Source organism: Gouania willdenowi, chromosome 13 (genome assembly GCF_900634775.1).
Source record: "Gouania willdenowi chromosome 13, fGouWil2.1, whole genome shotgun sequence".
NCBI classification, from domain to species: Eukaryota; Metazoa; Chordata; class Actinopteri; order Blenniiformes; family Gobiesocidae; genus Gouania; species Gouania willdenowi.
Window position 1 is genome coordinate 18,458,227 of NC_041056.1, and position 17,082 is coordinate 18,475,308.

Consider the following 17,082-nt stretch of genomic DNA (forward strand, 5'->3'; position numbering starts at 1 on the left):
ATGTCACAAAATATGGATTTGTTTGTTTTTCTGAAGTCACAAAATACACCTGTTTCATTGGCCCACTACAAAATAGTATTTACAGTCGTCTGTGTCATATCCAGGGGCTAGCAAACACAGACATCATACGAATATGATTTCTAGCGATCGTGACCCTAACTTTAAACTTAAATTCACCCTTAAATTATATAATAATGATAAATTGAGACATTTGTAGTGGTACATGAAATATTCAGTAATAAAGGCTCTGAGGTATAAGTTGTTCATGTATACAGGAATAATGAAAGTTATCCAGACCTAATCAAGCCTATTTTTTATATATATATTTATTGATCTGTCCAATTACAGAAGTTGCACCTATAATCAGGAAGTAGCGGCAACAGGAATAAGGAGGAGAATATGTAATTTACAGTGAAAGTAATTTCCTGACTAGTTCTTTATACATACATTGGATATATTTTACAGTACCAGCCCACTGGACAAACATTTAGAAGACCCAATAGTTTTTAAATAATGAATCTGACTAATAGATTAATTGCCCAATGCCCCGACGGATGCGGTTGCCGCCGCCCCGACCTGCTTCCCCTCCCCTCCCCTCCCCTCCCCTCGGTAACGTGGGCGTGTTTGTGGTTGGCCGGCTCGGCTCTTCCTCTGCCCGGTTCCGAGGCTTCATTGGTCGGCGTCTCTGTTGAATGAAGCGCCCCCGCATCAACGTGCTGCAGGCGGCCGGTGACCAGGAGGAAGACACGGGGTCTCTGCGGGTCTGAGGCTGGATGAGGTTAATGCTGCTGTGCTGCACCTGGAAGGACGAACGCATGGGAGAGGAGGAAGGTAACAGATAGTCTGGATGATCCGCCTCATGTGAGCACAGCCCGGGCATCTCAGGCCAAGATGTGCGCCCAGCGTGTTTGGTTTCACTGATAATATATATAATATAAAGCAGTTTAGTTTAGTGCGTAAAACAAGACGTTACATGGTTACATGGTTACATGCAGGGAAAGGAGCGCTTCATCTTTGTAGAGGTACTTTAAGGAAAATCCACTGATGTTTTTATTTATTTTATTTTATTTCATTTATTTATTTATTTATTACAGTTTTACAGCTGGTGAACCCTCATTCATTCATTCATTCATTCATGTGTCTGTTACAGTGGGTGTGGGACTGTTCCTGATTCTAATAAATAAAAAAATAGTTGTGTTTACATTGACAGTAATCAGATTTCATTACACTCCATAAATCAGATTCAGATCTCTCAAAAAGAATCACAATTACCATTAACTTATTACCGATACGATTCAGAAGAGCCCGATTCGAGTTGCTTTGTGATTCAATTCAATTCGGTTAATGATTATTCAGTCACAGTAATATTTTTATTTGAATATGGAAGAAATTCTCAGACAGCTAATGCTGTCAACAATATAAAGTAACTAACTAGGTGCAGTATCAAAAATACTAAAGTTTACATTAAGAATTGAGCCCACAGCACTACATTACACACAGTAAAAAAAAAAAAAAAAGATATAATAGATAATCATTTTGAGGATTTTATTAATCGATATTGGAACATTGTAAAGGAAATCGATTTAAATCAATTAATCAATTTTCCTTTATCCAGCTTTATTTGAAATACAATTTCTCCTTAAGAAAAACACAATTATTGAATGATTTGGTGTAACACAGTTACCGTAATGATCTAATCACTCACTGTAAATTCTGCCTAATTCTTCCATTTGCTTAATTTAATGACGATGTTCAGGGTCTCTCATACATTTAATCAATCATGCTGTACTTTGAGCTTCCATCTTTGTTTGTCTGTCTGTTGTTCACTGTTTAAGTGGTTAAATCTGGCCGTATTGAAATTGATTCTGGATCAAATACACACCCCAGACATGACATAGTAAAAAATAAAAATCACTAAATAGCTATGACGGGCCCACAAAGAGCATTTAGTAGTTGATAAATAAGTATTAAGTGCACACAAAATAGGAATTCCTGGCCATGAATTAGTAATTAATGATAACTGAAGTATATAGATGCTATGTAGTGACTGTGTTTCGAGTTCTCTTTGACAACATCTGGCATTGCTGCAAAAACCACTATGTCATGTCTGGGGCTCCGATAAATACAAGACATGTGGAGCTTCTGTAAACCATCAAACATCTAAATACTGATAATAATCAGAGAGATTAAGAGTATCTTATATTGGGTCAGAGAGTTGTAATGTTAGTAGAATTACCTGTGACCAATTAAAATATTGAAATCCTAAATTCTGCACTCTATACCCAATATACTTTATATGCACTTTACTTTATATGCACTATATAAGTCCGTTCTGCATACGTTGTACAAGTTTAAAAAAAAAAGAAAGATGAATCAATGAATTAGCATAAATTCTTCGTGTCAGGACCTGCAAACATCAGTCAGTGTGAAGCGTGTGATTCACCTGTAACTGTCAGTCTGGTTCAGTGAACTGAACAACAATAGGCTCTTTTATAAAACCCTGTGGTTATCTGTGGTGGGGAGGGACAGGGATGTTTCTGTTTACATTTACTGCTGCTGTCTCACAGGTCAAAAGTACACAGGCCTGTAACATTTAAAACCAAGAATGAAATGACAAAATGAGTTGGAAAACAAATAGGAAGTGAGATGGAAATGAAATATTTAGGGACCCTGGTTGACTAGATTTATAGTTTGAATAAACTAAAGTCATACTGGATTTTTGTGGTCACGGCCAGATGTAAATTTACTTAAAACAGCTTTTTATAAACTCATTTGATGCTGTTTTTCTGTCCAGAGAAAGTTTGTGGTGATTTTACCAACCTTAATAGGCTTCACAAAAGCAATTCTTTACACTTGTTCTTTTGAGCCATGACCAAAGTATATGAAATTAGCTTCTTTTCTAAACTAACATCAGGTTAAATCTAAATTAAAGTTTACCATGTAACATTCTAACTACAGTCAGCCAGTAGTCCTAATTATTTGATCGTTTGGCTTTATGTATTTGCATCCAAACTAAAAGCTGTGACACGTATGATGTGATGTAAACACAGAAAATGTTGTGGTTCTGCTTGTAAGGCGTTGATCAGAAAAACAGGAGGAAGAAAAGTTTGTAATGTTCTATGCAGCCAGCGATATGGATGTACAGTAGTGACTTTTAATAAGGGTGCTCATGTTTTTTAGTTGCTTTGCATCTCCAGTCTTCTTGCTCAGCATGTGATGTGTTTTCAGGCAAATGAACTGCATCAACAAAAACATCTACTGTGCATTTTTTGTTTGCTATCTGGCCCTGCGTCTCCCAGCGGCTCTCTCCTTTGGTGCATTAGTCACAGCTAAATTGTCCTGGGAAAGCCAAATAGCCTTTTTCCTGAAGATTGAATCATAATGAGCTTTTTCCTCATTAAATGTATCTTTAGGATTGGATTCTATGTCTCATATCCCTTTATTTTTTCCTATGTTGTAAATGTCAGGTTCATTTTTATTCTATTCTTTTGTGGTATTAGATCACATATGATTTGTTTGACCTGAAACATTGTATAATGGATATATGTATTTCTTACATAGGCACTTCAAAATTGTCATTAGGCCGACAGTATTTGTTACTTATAGCTTTAATGTTTTTGTGTTTTCTGACTTAGTGACTTGTAAAAAGTGCCGTGTAATGAATCAGAATCATTTGTCCCATGGTTTCAGCAGGAGGAAGTTGGCCCGTCTGTGCGGGATGCAAACAGAGGATCTATGATGAACAGTACCTCCAGGCCCTCAACACTGACTGGCACACTGTCTGCTTCAGGTACAGAAAGACATCCATCCTCTACTCTCCCTCTTTACTTTGTCAATCTTAAAGTAGAAGCTTCAGTATGTTGACAAAAAAAGGAACATTTATTCACTCAAAACCCAAAATCTGTAGCTACTCCTTTTAGTTGTGAACTGCATGGCCTTAGTCTTATTCCTGATGACTTTTACCAGATATGTTGGGGATTGTATGTGTTCTTGGTTCAGGTAATGAGATAAGCACACATTTGTTTGTTCCTTGCTCTTCATACTCTTTGTAGTACAGATGACACATTTGAAATAATTTCCTTTAAACTATTAACTCATTCACTGCCAGCCCTTTCAGTTTCAAACAAATCACCAGTTTGTGACAAAAAGCTGAGAAAAACCTCTTTTTCTGAAAAAACCTATTAGTGACTTTGAAGCAGTTTTTTTTTTTTGCTTTAGTGACACCTCAACATTATTTTCCTACTATAAAACTACAAAAACAACTCTGAAACCGGGCTTTTGATGGCACAATTATTATTATTTTGCGATCTGGGTCAGAATTGAATGGTTTTCTTACTGTATTTTGGCCGTCCTCCGAGTCTTTCCCCCGTCAGTTCCCTAACACGCAACTTCCTCCTCCCCTCGGACATGCCGAGTCTCACCCCCTGCCCCGTTTTTTGATCATTTTCGCTCACCATCACGATAGACTCCCAATAGTCCACTTAGTTCCACACAGCGTTGCTGTGAGCTGCTGGGAGCTTCAGCATCAACTCTCGTAGCGCCATTTTCTGTCTCGTAAACTCTTTTCCTCTCCCTCTGACCTCTGCCCATCACGGGTGATCTCTCATTCAAAGGTGCGCTGCTGCCACCTACATGTCACCGGTTCGTCACTACATCATGGTACATGTTAGATATTCACCGGAGAGCTTTGTCACACTGTCTCCTAGCAACCCCAGCCGAAAAACACTTAACACAGTTAACGTCAACTTTACTAAACCAAAAGATTTATTCAAAGCCAACTGTTCATACTTGTGTGCTTTTCTGTAGTATCGCATATGCAGGATAGTCGTCTTCCAACTCTGTGTCTGCAGAGAAGAATTGGAAGTCTTTTTTACTTCATGGGGGCGTGTGTGTGTGTGTGTGTGTGTGTGTGTGTGTGTGTGGGAAGAAAGGTTTCATTCTCTGTGTATAAGAAATGAAAGGAGTTTTGGATTTTAGCATGCTGGCTTGAATCAAGCACAGTTCTGGTGTGTTGGTGGGTTTACTACAGAAAACCCTAATCAACATGTGGGAACACTGGGAATCAAATGCCAAAGTAGATGGTATTCAATTGTTACAATCGTGTTAATTATAGCTAAATGTACGATTGACGAGATTCAAGAATTTTCATAACCTTGTCAATTGTTTCCAGTTGTTTTATTTTAATGTTATATTTTATTTATAAAATAAGAATGACCTCATGTAAGCCCTATTTTTAAACCTTATTTTTACTAGATGTGCTGATGGTGCAGCACAGCACTTAGTTTTAAAGACTAAATGTGGACCTGAAATGGTTCCAGACTGTGTTTGCTTATTAATGAGAATCAGCTTAACAGCATTTGTTAAATTACAAATATAAAGGGATCCATGGATTATTCAATAGATGTACACTTGAAAAATGTGAATTACAATTCAGTGCCAGCTGGAAAAATAGAAACAGCTAAAAGTAACTGTTGAACTATTAACTGTAACATTTAATGGAATATTAAGACAAAGTCACTTGCAGAGTTTTGTTTTTCAATTTCTACAATGTTCACATGAATTCATCTCATGAAATCACAGGTCCTTAACCAAACATGCTGAGAAGTTCAAGTGCACAAGAAATAATTATTTAAGAACTTACCAGTAACAGGTGATACATATAGCAACATTTAAAATGTACACGTTGCATCTGGAACCAAAATGCATAATTTGCGTTACTAAGTAATTTTTTATTAGATTAATACATTTATCAGAATACCTGCAGAGTAAAACAATATAGACTTAGTCATTATTATTGCTAAAATTATAATTATTATTATTATTGGGACATTGGTTTATTGGGTTAGTCTTAGTTTGTGGTCTGACATCCATCACCATACTGGGAATCAAGTCTAGATGTGGCATAATTGTATCTTTATTATATTAGATTAGATTAGATTATACTTTATTTTATCCCACAGTGGGGAAATTACAGCAGCCAAAGACAAAAAGAGCAAGCAAGAAAACTAAATGCAGGAAGAAAAAAAATGGAAAAAATCTAAATAAAAATAAATACTAGATAGTGGCCAAGATACCAGTACAGAAACTCTATAAATAAGCAGTAAGTGGGGTTTTACAATAAGTATCTCACTGTGTTTGCTCGCTGTCTCACATCACCTCCCATGGGTGTCACCTTAAGTCTGACTTTTCCTCTGTGAGGCAGTTGCTGTTTATCATCACACCATGTTACAGAAGAGCCACGATGTGATTAAGCCACAGTTTTTCCCAGTTTACCCAACTCATACTGTTATTTTATATGATCCTGCTTCAACAGGAAGTTAAAACTGTGTTTAAATTGTCTTCTTTTACTCCTTCTCTTGCTGTGTTTATTTGAGCGTGTTGCTCAGAGTGCCATTATTGATTCCACCTAACCGGATGTGTGAATGGGAAATCTGAGGAGGGCATCAGACTCCACAATGGCTAATTCTTATGTGTGCATAATGTGGCCTCAGCGGCATCATGAGGCAATAGAGAAGCCCATCGCTCTCCTTTAAGTGTCAGATATCCTCCTTCAGTCAGAGCTGCTGCGTTAACCACTGAGAAGCTCACAAAGATGTAGCTTTCTACCAAGTAGAAACCATGGTTGTGTTCGTCCCACAGGGAGCACCATGGCTGCACATCAGAGGCCGTCCTCAGGAGGGACACAGAGAAAGGAATGATGAGGGCAGATAGTACCTAAAACCAAACAGAAAGAGCTTTCGTCTGGAACTCAAATAAAGAGGAGAGGAGGGGGGAAAGAAACAGTCTTTTTTTAGTTTGTTGAAACAAGCTTGAGGCTTCATGGGAAAAGGCAGCTGAACTGTTTGTCACTTTCAGCTTTTTCCCAATCCATTACATACAGTACATAGTGAAACACTGCAGAGAAGGTTAATCTGTTACTTGTTTTCTTCTGTGCCCAGAAGGTCATTTTTTTTCTTTTGAAGAAAGTCATTTATAACCATGAAGCTGCATTTGTTTGTGACACGTCTGCATTCAGTATTTCTCCACGTTCTCTGAGATTTCTGTCATTTCTATTTTGCAGTTGGAAGTTTCTTGGATTGTTTGGTAAAACAGTGACAGATTTTTCTCCCAAGAAATGTACTTGAGAAACTACACAAATGTTACAGCCTTGTGTTATTTCTGATGCCACGACACCATTCTGTCATCAGTGTTATGATAGCCACCAAATGTAGTGGCAGTGAAGGAACATCTCAGTGGAAACCCAAACTATGCAAAAGCACATTTCGGCTGCATGTTTTTGTGCGAGCAGTCATACAGACACACGGTATTGTGCATTTATGCTTGTGCTGCAGATGTGCAACAAAGTGCTTGTGATGCACTCATTTACTGAAAGCAATTACACCCAAGCCTAATTATAGGATCAATCAATGTGATCAAAGTGCAGTGATTCTGAGAGTGTTAGCTGTGGCCCTCTAATGGAATGTGAAGGTACTGCATGTGAGGAGTAGAGTTCTCAAAAATATATACAGATACCTAATATGATTGAAAAAAAATATGAAGTGGTATGAAGAATGCCTCCCACTAAGCGTCACCATAACCACAGGTTGTGCATTATAGGGCTGAAACAATGCATCAAGTTATTTATTTACTGAAATTCCTCAAGATAATTCAACTTTTTCGAGGTGTTGGTTGTTTTGGAATTGAAACTATTATAATAAGTGTAATTATTTGAAGTTGGAACAGAAGGTCTTAGTCTTGTCTCGGACTCCAGAGCATTTTTCCTTGGTCTCCGACTGGCCAGACTCAGGTTTTTCTGTAAAGACCAGTTGAAGCACTTATCAGCTATTATTCAACTTCATTTATGATAATAAGGAGAATCATGTGAAACTGTTACTGATTATTTAATGTTGTAATTTGACTTCATATCGATAGCTCACTGAATGTTGTGCCTTTTTGGGAATCACTTCAAGTGCCTTTTGTGTCAGACTAACCTCGCCTGCAAGATGGATTCTCCTGGTGTTCACAAACACCAACTTGAGTTAGAGGGAGAGCTAAACATCAATCTGGCTCTCACCAGGTTAGTGTCAGACACCTGCAAAGGTGTCTAGTCAGAAATAACTCTGAACTTTAGGCCCCTTTAACCTGTCAAATTGACATTTTTTTCATGTTGTGCTTTGAAAGAGTTGCAAACACCTTGTTTTTGTGCCAAATGTATTTAAAAGAAAACTAAATTATAAGAAAAAATGCTCAGTTCAACCTTGTCACACCTTTTAAAAGGAAATTTTATGGTCTTGGCCTCGTCCCAGTCTTAGCTTGTCTCGGTCTTGGTCTATACTCGGTCTAGATTTTCGAAAAGCTGTCTTTGGTTTTTGGTTTCGGATAGCGTGGTCTAGTTTGAGTTACCCCCCCCCCCCATGTTTCGTTTCGTGACTGTGATTATGTGTTGTCTTAACTGTGTTTTTTGTAGCTTGTTCTGTACTTTGTTCTTCTTTAGGGAATTCAGTTCATAATCTGCTTTTTTCCCCTTCACCTCTCCCTATGTTGTTTTTCATCTACATACGGGGCGCCTCCAATGCCTTTGGCGCCCCACAGTTCTCCCGTTCTTGTCTCCAATGTGTCATTGTGACTGTTCTTCCATGTCCTCTTTAGACGGGATGATACTGAAATGTACAGTACTTTGTGGTTTTTACCTGTGAAAAGTGCTCTCTAAATAAAGATTACTTACTTACAACCCTGTGAGAGCAGCACGGCAATGATTAATGAACCACCCAGGGCAGCACTGCCCCCTGCTGGCAGAATAATATAAATGGTTAATGGTAAATGGACTTGATTTTATATAGCGCTTTATCACCACACTGAAGCAGTCTCAAAGCGCTTTACACATCAGCTCATTCACCCAATCACTCTCACATTCACACAGATCAGCGACAGGATAAGGGACAGGGACAGTTCAATGGATGTGTTTTATCTCGCGGAGGATGGAAGGAGCTGTAGTCCATCCATTTATGCAACTACATTATTATTATTTTTTTCAGAAATGAATATATTTATCTGAATACTCGAAGACTAAATCAATTGGTAGTCTTCGTAACTTTTAAAGAAGTTTGTTTGTGGACTTAAGAAAGTGAAGTCAGTCGACATTAATGCTTGTCGACTGACTTCATCAGTGTCCCTCATATTAATATGTGGAACACTGTTATTAAAGCTGCCTCAGCATTAAGAGCAAATGTGATTGAAAGCAGTGCTGCAGTGTCTCTGCAGTGCTGCAGTTTTGTCCTGTTCCCATTAAACCTTTTCCTTTCTCACTTGCCTCAGAGGACTTTAAAGGCTTCTGCTTGTTCAGCATCTGCACCAACAACCTTTCAACTAAATCTCTGTGTTGATCTGTAGAGGACTAGAGAAAGTTATTTTTTTCCTAATGAGTTGAAGTTATTAGCTATTGATGTTGTTCTACATAACAAAGCAGACACTCCTCTAGCTCTGCCTCTGTACAAAACACACGTCTTCATTGACCTACAACAGAACCGTTTTCATTAAACGTTTATCAAACCAAGAAAATCCATTTGAGATGAAGAAGCTCTTTTACAAGAGAGTCCTGGATTTGTGCGCTCTTTTGAAAAATGCGTATCAACCATGTCCTCATTGCCCCAAGTGATGTTTGACAGCAGGAAGCGTGCGCAGCAGTGACTCAGCAGTTTCCTCCAGCAGATGAACTCTGCCTGGTAACAGAAGCTGCAGGACATGATGGAAGCAGCCACTGATGACTGGTGTGAGCTTCACACTCTGATTGTTAATGAAACAAACCTGTAAAAACAGAAATAATTAGATATTAAACATATTATAAGACTGAAGTGAACCTGACAGATATTCATTTTCTATCATGGTAATGTTGTTTTCACGGGTACAAGCGGCTGAAATGAGTTTTCTCCGTAGGGTTTCTGGGCCCTCCCTTAGAGATAGGGTGAAGCTGAGTCATCCGGGAGGGGCTCAGAGTAGAGCCGTTGCTCCTCCGCATTGAGAAGACCCAGATGAGGTAGCTCGAGCACCTAATTAGGATGCCCCCTGGACTCCTCCCTAGTGAGGGTCTCAGGGCACATCCCTCCGGAAGGAGACCCCGAGGGAGACCCAGGACACGCTAGAGAGACTATGTCTCTCGGCTGGCATGGGCAGATCCCTCGGGATCCCCCCGGAAAAGCTGGATGAAGTGGCCGGGGAGAGGGAAGTCTGGGCCTCCCTGCTAAGGATGCTGCCCGCGCGATCCGGGAACAAATAAGTGGAAGAAAATGGATGGATGTTTTTTTTCTTCAAGTGTAGGACCTTTGGAGCTATGTTGGCAATTTTTGGGTCAGATGGAGAGATCTAGTGAGGTTAGGTAGGGTTAGGGTTTGGGGTAACACAGGACCCTTAATGACAGCCTTCATGACACCTTATTTATACTAATGACAGGTGTCAAGTCATAATAATGACAGCGTAATGTCAGCCTTATGTATATAAAGACTTCAAGTAAAGTGTGACCAAAGAAGTTTTGATTAATGCTGTTCTTCTTTCTCTGATTTCTCTTTCATCAAACACACTCTTACTTTGAAATTGGCAATTATTTCTGTTGTCTGACATTTTCTTTTCATGTTTTTAGAAACAGAAAATGACAATCAACCATTTTTAAAAGTTTAATTTATCCCTTCTTAACCCTGATAAATAAAAATGCCTTAGAATTTCATTTTTAAAATGAAAACCAAATAACCACTTTTTGGTTTTAAATCCATTGACCCAAACATACTGAATACTGACCCTTTTTCTTATACAGAATAACATATACTGCTGTAAAGTGTGAACTATAACGGTAACACTTTTATTAATAAAGGTTGGCATTATGCTGTCATTATTATGACATAAATACCTGTCATTAGCATGAATAAGTGTCATTCATTACCCTAACCCCACTAGATCCCTCCACGTAACCCAAAAAGTCCCAACACAGCTCCAAGTTATCATAATTTAGCGAAAGGTGTCATTATTTAGCGAACGACACTTAATGACAACCTTCAGAACACCTTATGTATGCTAATAACAGCATAATGTCAGCCTGATGTATAAAACTTCAAGTAAAGTGTTACCATTATAACTTCTTCATAAATTAAAGTATCTAAAATATTTAGATTGGCAGTGTAGTTCTTTTTAAAGTGCCATTTAAAATAAGGGAATATATTCATTCATCTTCTACACCTGTTTATTCTGTGTTGAGTTAGAGGGGTTGCTGAAGCCCACCCAGACTAGTGTAAGGCAAGATACATCTTGACAGGGTACGTCATGGAAAAAAAGTAAAACTGGTACAAATATATTCTAAATTCCACACATCATTTCAGTGAATGGAAATATATCATTTGATACTGCTTTGTGGTACACCACTGGTTGTAATTGTAGTCCGGCCCGGCGATAGACTGACATCCTATTCAGAGGGGTTTCCAGTTTCAGATGACAAGACCAGTGACGGGTAAGAATCAGTGAAAGAATCACTCATTGCACTGTGTACATGTGAGACAGTGTCTCCTGCATTCTGTTTGTCATCTGTAATGACACATAACCCAGATGTTTTCTGGATGTTCACCTAATGGTGACCGACGGAAGTGTGTTAAAAAGCCTCAGAGATTAGACTACCTTTGAGTCTTTATTATAGAATATCACTGGAAGTGTTCAGATGATGACGAGTCTTTGATCAGTCACTGAGGTATTTCCTCACTACAGTTGAAAAGGGGGGGGGGGGGTGTCACATCCCGTGCTGCCTTCTCTGCTGCTCAGCAAAGCACTTTGTGCTGCTGTGTGCAGGTTGGTGGGTTTAGTTGTAAGAAGGCAATGAAAAATCTTAGACTCTTAAAAACACCACATTTAAAACTCCCAGATCACATCCTACTCAAAACTATCCAAATGATTTGCAAAGCGAGCAAAGAGCACGTTCACAAGGGTTGCAGAAAAGATATTTAGAGAGAGAAGACGAATATAATTTAAGTAATTTAAGAGGAAAACTACATTTCAAGATGCAATCTGCCAGAACTACACTGAAAAGGATGAGTATAACAATAGCAGGGGTTAAATTATGGAACTGCCTAAAGGATGAAAACAAAGCACCAACATGCATAAAAAAGCTTTTCAAATCATATATGTATTTCTTTTTTCCTTTTATTTGATGTGGACATCACAATTACATTAGTTACCCAGATATATTGTTTTGAGTGTTAGCACGTGCTAATTTAAAATACCTGTCCACAGGAGGCTTTTAAAAAGGTTAAAAGTAACAGAAATAATACGAAAGTAAGGGTGAAATATGCACTGCACAAAACATTACAAAAAGAAATGCATCATTCAAATTTAAATACAGTCATTAGTTATAGGTGCAGAGGCAACACGGGCAAGCGAGAAGCCTGATGCAACTATCAATGTGAGCACTGTTATTTTGATTTTAGCCATTTTTTTGAGTCCATTATTGAAAGCATTTTCACACAGTCTCTAATTTTAGATGCGTGGGTAGAGTTCCACAGTTTTGCTTTTTGCTTTTATGGAGAGAGCAGACTTGTTAGTGAGTATAAGGAAGAAGAACAATAATTTTACCTTGGATAGCAATAATATGTATATAATGGTATAAATAAACACAATAAAAATGTATATATTGTAGAATATTATTATTTAAATTAATTGATTTAATTTGTGTAGTAAATATTAAATAGTATATTATTATTTTATGTACATGTCACGTGCATGCATGTGTTAACGTATATGTATATATGTTTGATATGCATGTATGAATTGTATATATAGAACTTTGTGCAGAATATATATTGAATGTGTAAAAATAGTAACAATAGTGTCAGGGTTAGGTGTAGGTGTGGACCCAAATGCAGAGAGAGATGGAGGAAACAGGCAGGTGTAGCGTTGATGGTTGTCCATTTAATAATAATAAAACCTAAAAATCCAAAAAAGACCCAAGGAAGCACAGAAAAAACTGGTTGCAGGGAACAAAAATACCTGAAAGAGGACCACAAGGGCTAAATAACAAAAAAACTCAACAGAACCTGACAATTAGTCTCCTAATTATTATATTTTTTTATATTATCTTAGCCTTGTTTTGTTTTTGTAATGGGGTATGTGTGTATAAGCCAGTGCTTGAACCTACACCTTTTCGGCTGATCAGTTAGTTACTTGAGTGTTGTTTGTTCTGTTTTTTGTTTTTCTGAAGACTGCATGAAAAAAATTCAAATTCTAAATGAGTTTTGCTGTCCTAACGGAGTATTGAGCGTTCAATCAGCTGATGCTCTCTCTACATAGCGTTTAAAAATGAAGGAGGCTTCCATGATGAGGGCAGTCTGTGGTGTAACTTGATGTCATGGGGGTCACATTGGCTCCCAGATGGCGTGCAGCGAGGAAACGGGAAATAGCTGATAGTGAAGTGTGACCTCTGTGCTGCCATGGGCTCAGAGAGGAAGGGAGAGACAAAGCACAGACACACAGTGACTTTGATGCTCGTGACAGTGTGGTTCTGACTTCATCATCAGAGCTGACATGAGTCTGTCCTCGAGCTGTCAAACCGGGGCATCCACTCCCACAGGCAGCAGGTCAGCGATGGAGCAACGCAGCAGGAGGCGGACACCGAGCAGAGTGTGAGTGCACCAACTAATTCTCCAGTCGTTGGGCTGGTCTATCTCCCAACTTTACTATTTCAACTACTGCTCCATTCATGGCTTTTTTTCAAAGCTTCTGACTGTTTCATGGAATTAATAGAGCAGTCTTTCCCTTTGCCTGCATTAGAACCAATTCATTCACCAAAATAGTGAATAATACATTTGAATGCATTTTATTTGTTTGATGGTGCATTTCAACACACCTTACATAGGATGACAGCACAAGATAACAACATGACACAATATTAAAACCAAGCATTGACTTAAAAAAAGACAAGTGCGCAGTGGCTAATTAAAGTGAGTATGCCAGTTTGAATGACGTCAAGGCTCTTGACTTAACAAAGAAAACAATTGTATTATTCAAAGTTAAGAAACATAGACAGTTATTACTCGTTATAACGAAACGCTTCATTAGATATATTCACATTGTTTGTATTTTCCCTTCTGTCAGTTTGATGCTGAGGAATGTTAATGATAATATAATGTTTGGTCCCTCCAACACACATGGGTGTTCTGGTAGTTCCAGCGAGATTCATTTTGTCTTCTTTTTGAACAGTATGTTAAGTTGAGGTTTCATTTATTCTGACAAAGTTTTTCAGGAAATTTTTATCTCTCGACATGTTTCGACTGTCAACATGTCTGAATAAACAAAATGTCAACGTAGCACACGTGGATACGGGATGGTGTTTGTATTTACATCTGGCTGTCATTAAACAAACATATTTATTGGTCATTTTTTAATTATATTTGATATGTACTTACTACTCAAAAATGTATGTTAGATTCAACTGAAAATGGAGCTTATAGGAGTCAAGTTATGTTTATAGACTGGCTTCTTGAAGTGAAGCAGTGAACAAGGCTAAAGTTCCCTCAGACCTACTCAAGATAAGCTGGTGTGGAGGATGGATTAAATGTCATGTTCCAAAAGAATATTTTCCAAAATTACTTTAGACTTTGACCCAATTTTTGATTTAAATTATTTTATGAACAAGTATAGATTCACTAAAGCTCGGCCTTGACCTTTATACACCCCTTGGTATGGCTAAATTACAAACAAAATTGAGGAAAAGTTTAAACCTTTTTAACTTTATTCAATTAGAAACATGCTGCTTTTTTAACCTGACATAATGGAGAATTTCACATCACACGCAGGCCTTTCATAGGTGCTCCAACTAAACTACACCATTGTTTCGATAAAATTGAGTGGTTTTTACTTCCTCAAACCTACTCTACGTGTGTCATTCACACTTCTCTTTGTAAAGCCTAAAACGCACTGATTTCTCTCGTAGTTCCTTCTCTCAAAACCACAGCCGTGAATTAATCCCTGACGTCACGTGATGGACGATGTCTGCGTGTGTTTAGATCAAAGCTTCATTTTTGATCCGCTGTCAGTGTAACATACATAAGCCCTGCATATGTAAAAGCCCAGGAGGTCACTGCATCACTTCACAGATGTGAATGATATTTCACAACCCAACGCTCAGTCAGGCAGCACACACACAAATATTCATCCATCCATCCATCCATCCATCCATCCATCCATCTTCCTCATACTGCTCACATGGTCACATGGGACTATATGTGTGAAAGCACCCTTAGTGTCACTGTTGTATTAGGATTTTTCAGTGATCGGTTGCTACCGTCTTGGGAGAGCAAAGATGCGCATGTAGCTGTGGGTTGGGGCAGGCGGCGGGGGGTGCGGAGTGTTTACGACTGTGACATAAGCAAAAGGGACCTTTAGGGGGAGTGCTAAGTGCAAGTTACTTAGTTCTGCTTTAAAGAATGATAATGTAATACCAATAAATCTACATTTAGAAAATACGTTTTTAGCAAAAAAATTATAAACAAAAATATTATTCATGGAGATTAAAAAGAAAACTTTCTGTAGAAAAATGGAAATGACTTTCACCTTTTGTTTGTTTATTAGGACTTTTACAATAATAATAAATATAATATTTTTATGTGAAATAATTTTAGTGGGTGTCATTTGCTAGTTTATGATCAGACTTTCAGTTCATGCTCTTTAGTTGTCGAACAAGGAATCAGGCTAAACTGAGGTGGGTCTCACTTTCTCCACCAGCAGCACTTTAATATGGCACAAAGCATACTTTTGGCTTTTTCAGGTGCTTTGTAAAGCTGTTTAATTGCTTGATTTGATCCCTCCATGCCGCTGAGAGAACCATGTCTGTGTGTTCAGGGGATCAGAAAAAGGGATGTTTCTCATCCCGACAGGAGAGCAAGCCTGGATCCAGCCACAAGTTAAATAATGAAGAATTTGTCCGTGTCCTGCACTTTTGACGTTTGCTCTCTTTTGTTTAAAGTAGGACACGATGTCTGCTTTTGAGTGACACCTGTCATTTCGATAAAACATGGTAATCCTTCTTGAAAAGTGAAGATTACAACTCTTGGCTGCTTCTCCTACCATTGTGTCCTCAGGTTCAAACGCGCTGATAACGTTTTCCCAGGAGAAAAAGGAGTCATCCTATTTTGTATTAGTCGCCCTCTCTCTATCGCTTCCATTTTCGATCCCACTGCCATCCTTTAATCACACTGTGTAAATGACATTTTAAAGCAGGTGAATCTCACAGTTAAACTATGTGGGCTTAAAAAAAAACACAATGCAAAGAGGATTAAAGCTCAACTGTGACTACTGAGTGTGCTCACTTGTATTTCAGAAGAACACACTGTCCTGTAGGACTGCTCTGTTACAGTTTTACCAGCTTTTTTCTTATGACGCTAAGGTCATTATTTCAAATTTGTAAGAAAAAAAATTCTTTGTTATGTTCAAAAACTGCATTTCTCGGAGCTCATAAATTAGATTTATTATTTTTAAATTGATGCATGGCTGCGCGTGTGCATCATAATAAAATAGATACCTTTCCAGCATGTAAACTGTATTTATTTAGACTTATTTTGAGGTTAAATCCCTTATCTGTCTGACCTATTTGAAGTTAATATAAAGCAGTAAACTTTAACCTGTGTGCAGTTATGTTTTGTGTGAGACTAAGAATTGTGTTTAAAAGAGTTCAGGTTTAATATACAGTAACTAGTACAGTGCCTGTCAGAAGTATGTATTAATATAGTGGGGGCTTAAGTAGAGTTGTCAATTATGGCCAAATGAGTATGTGTTTGAAGGTTGGATGTACAAAGAGGTGTAAATACTCTGTACTCTGTAGTGTTATAAAGAGGTGTATTTGCGTGTGCAAAGTAAAATAGTGTATGCGATTTCCCTTGTTTAATTCTATGGGACATGTGCATGATCATTTTTTTTTTACAAATTTTTAAATCTTTTTTGTTTGGTGTATTTTTTTTTTTATGTATGTTTTTTGGAGTCATTACGTGTATTTTTGTATCTTTCTGTTGTTTTTTTGTGCATTTTTTATATAATTATTGTTTTTTGTTGCTGTTGTAGTGTTATTCTGGAGTCATTTTG

The 17,082-nt window shown here is 37.9% G+C and overlaps 1 protein-coding gene across 2 annotated transcripts in view; it reads left to right on the forward strand.

Annotated features, from left to right (window-relative positions):
- The first annotated feature begins 644 nt into the window (after positions 1–644).
- limk1a (LIM domain kinase 1a) overlaps positions 645–17,082 on the forward strand; it is a 55,173-nt gene continuing 38,735 nt past the window's right edge. Inside the window, exons 1-3 of one of the 2 annotated variants that reach the window (XM_028465372.1) lie at positions 645–831; positions 3,691–3,790; positions 13,524–13,628. In XM_028465372.1, coding sequence (XP_028321173.1) covers positions 774–831; positions 3,691–3,790; positions 13,524–13,628 — 263 coding nt within the window. In that variant the 5' untranslated portion in view covers positions 645–773. The remainder of the gene's footprint in view (positions 832–3,690; positions 3,791–13,523; positions 13,629–17,082) is intronic. The other variant, XM_028465373.1, reaches the window with a different exon arrangement.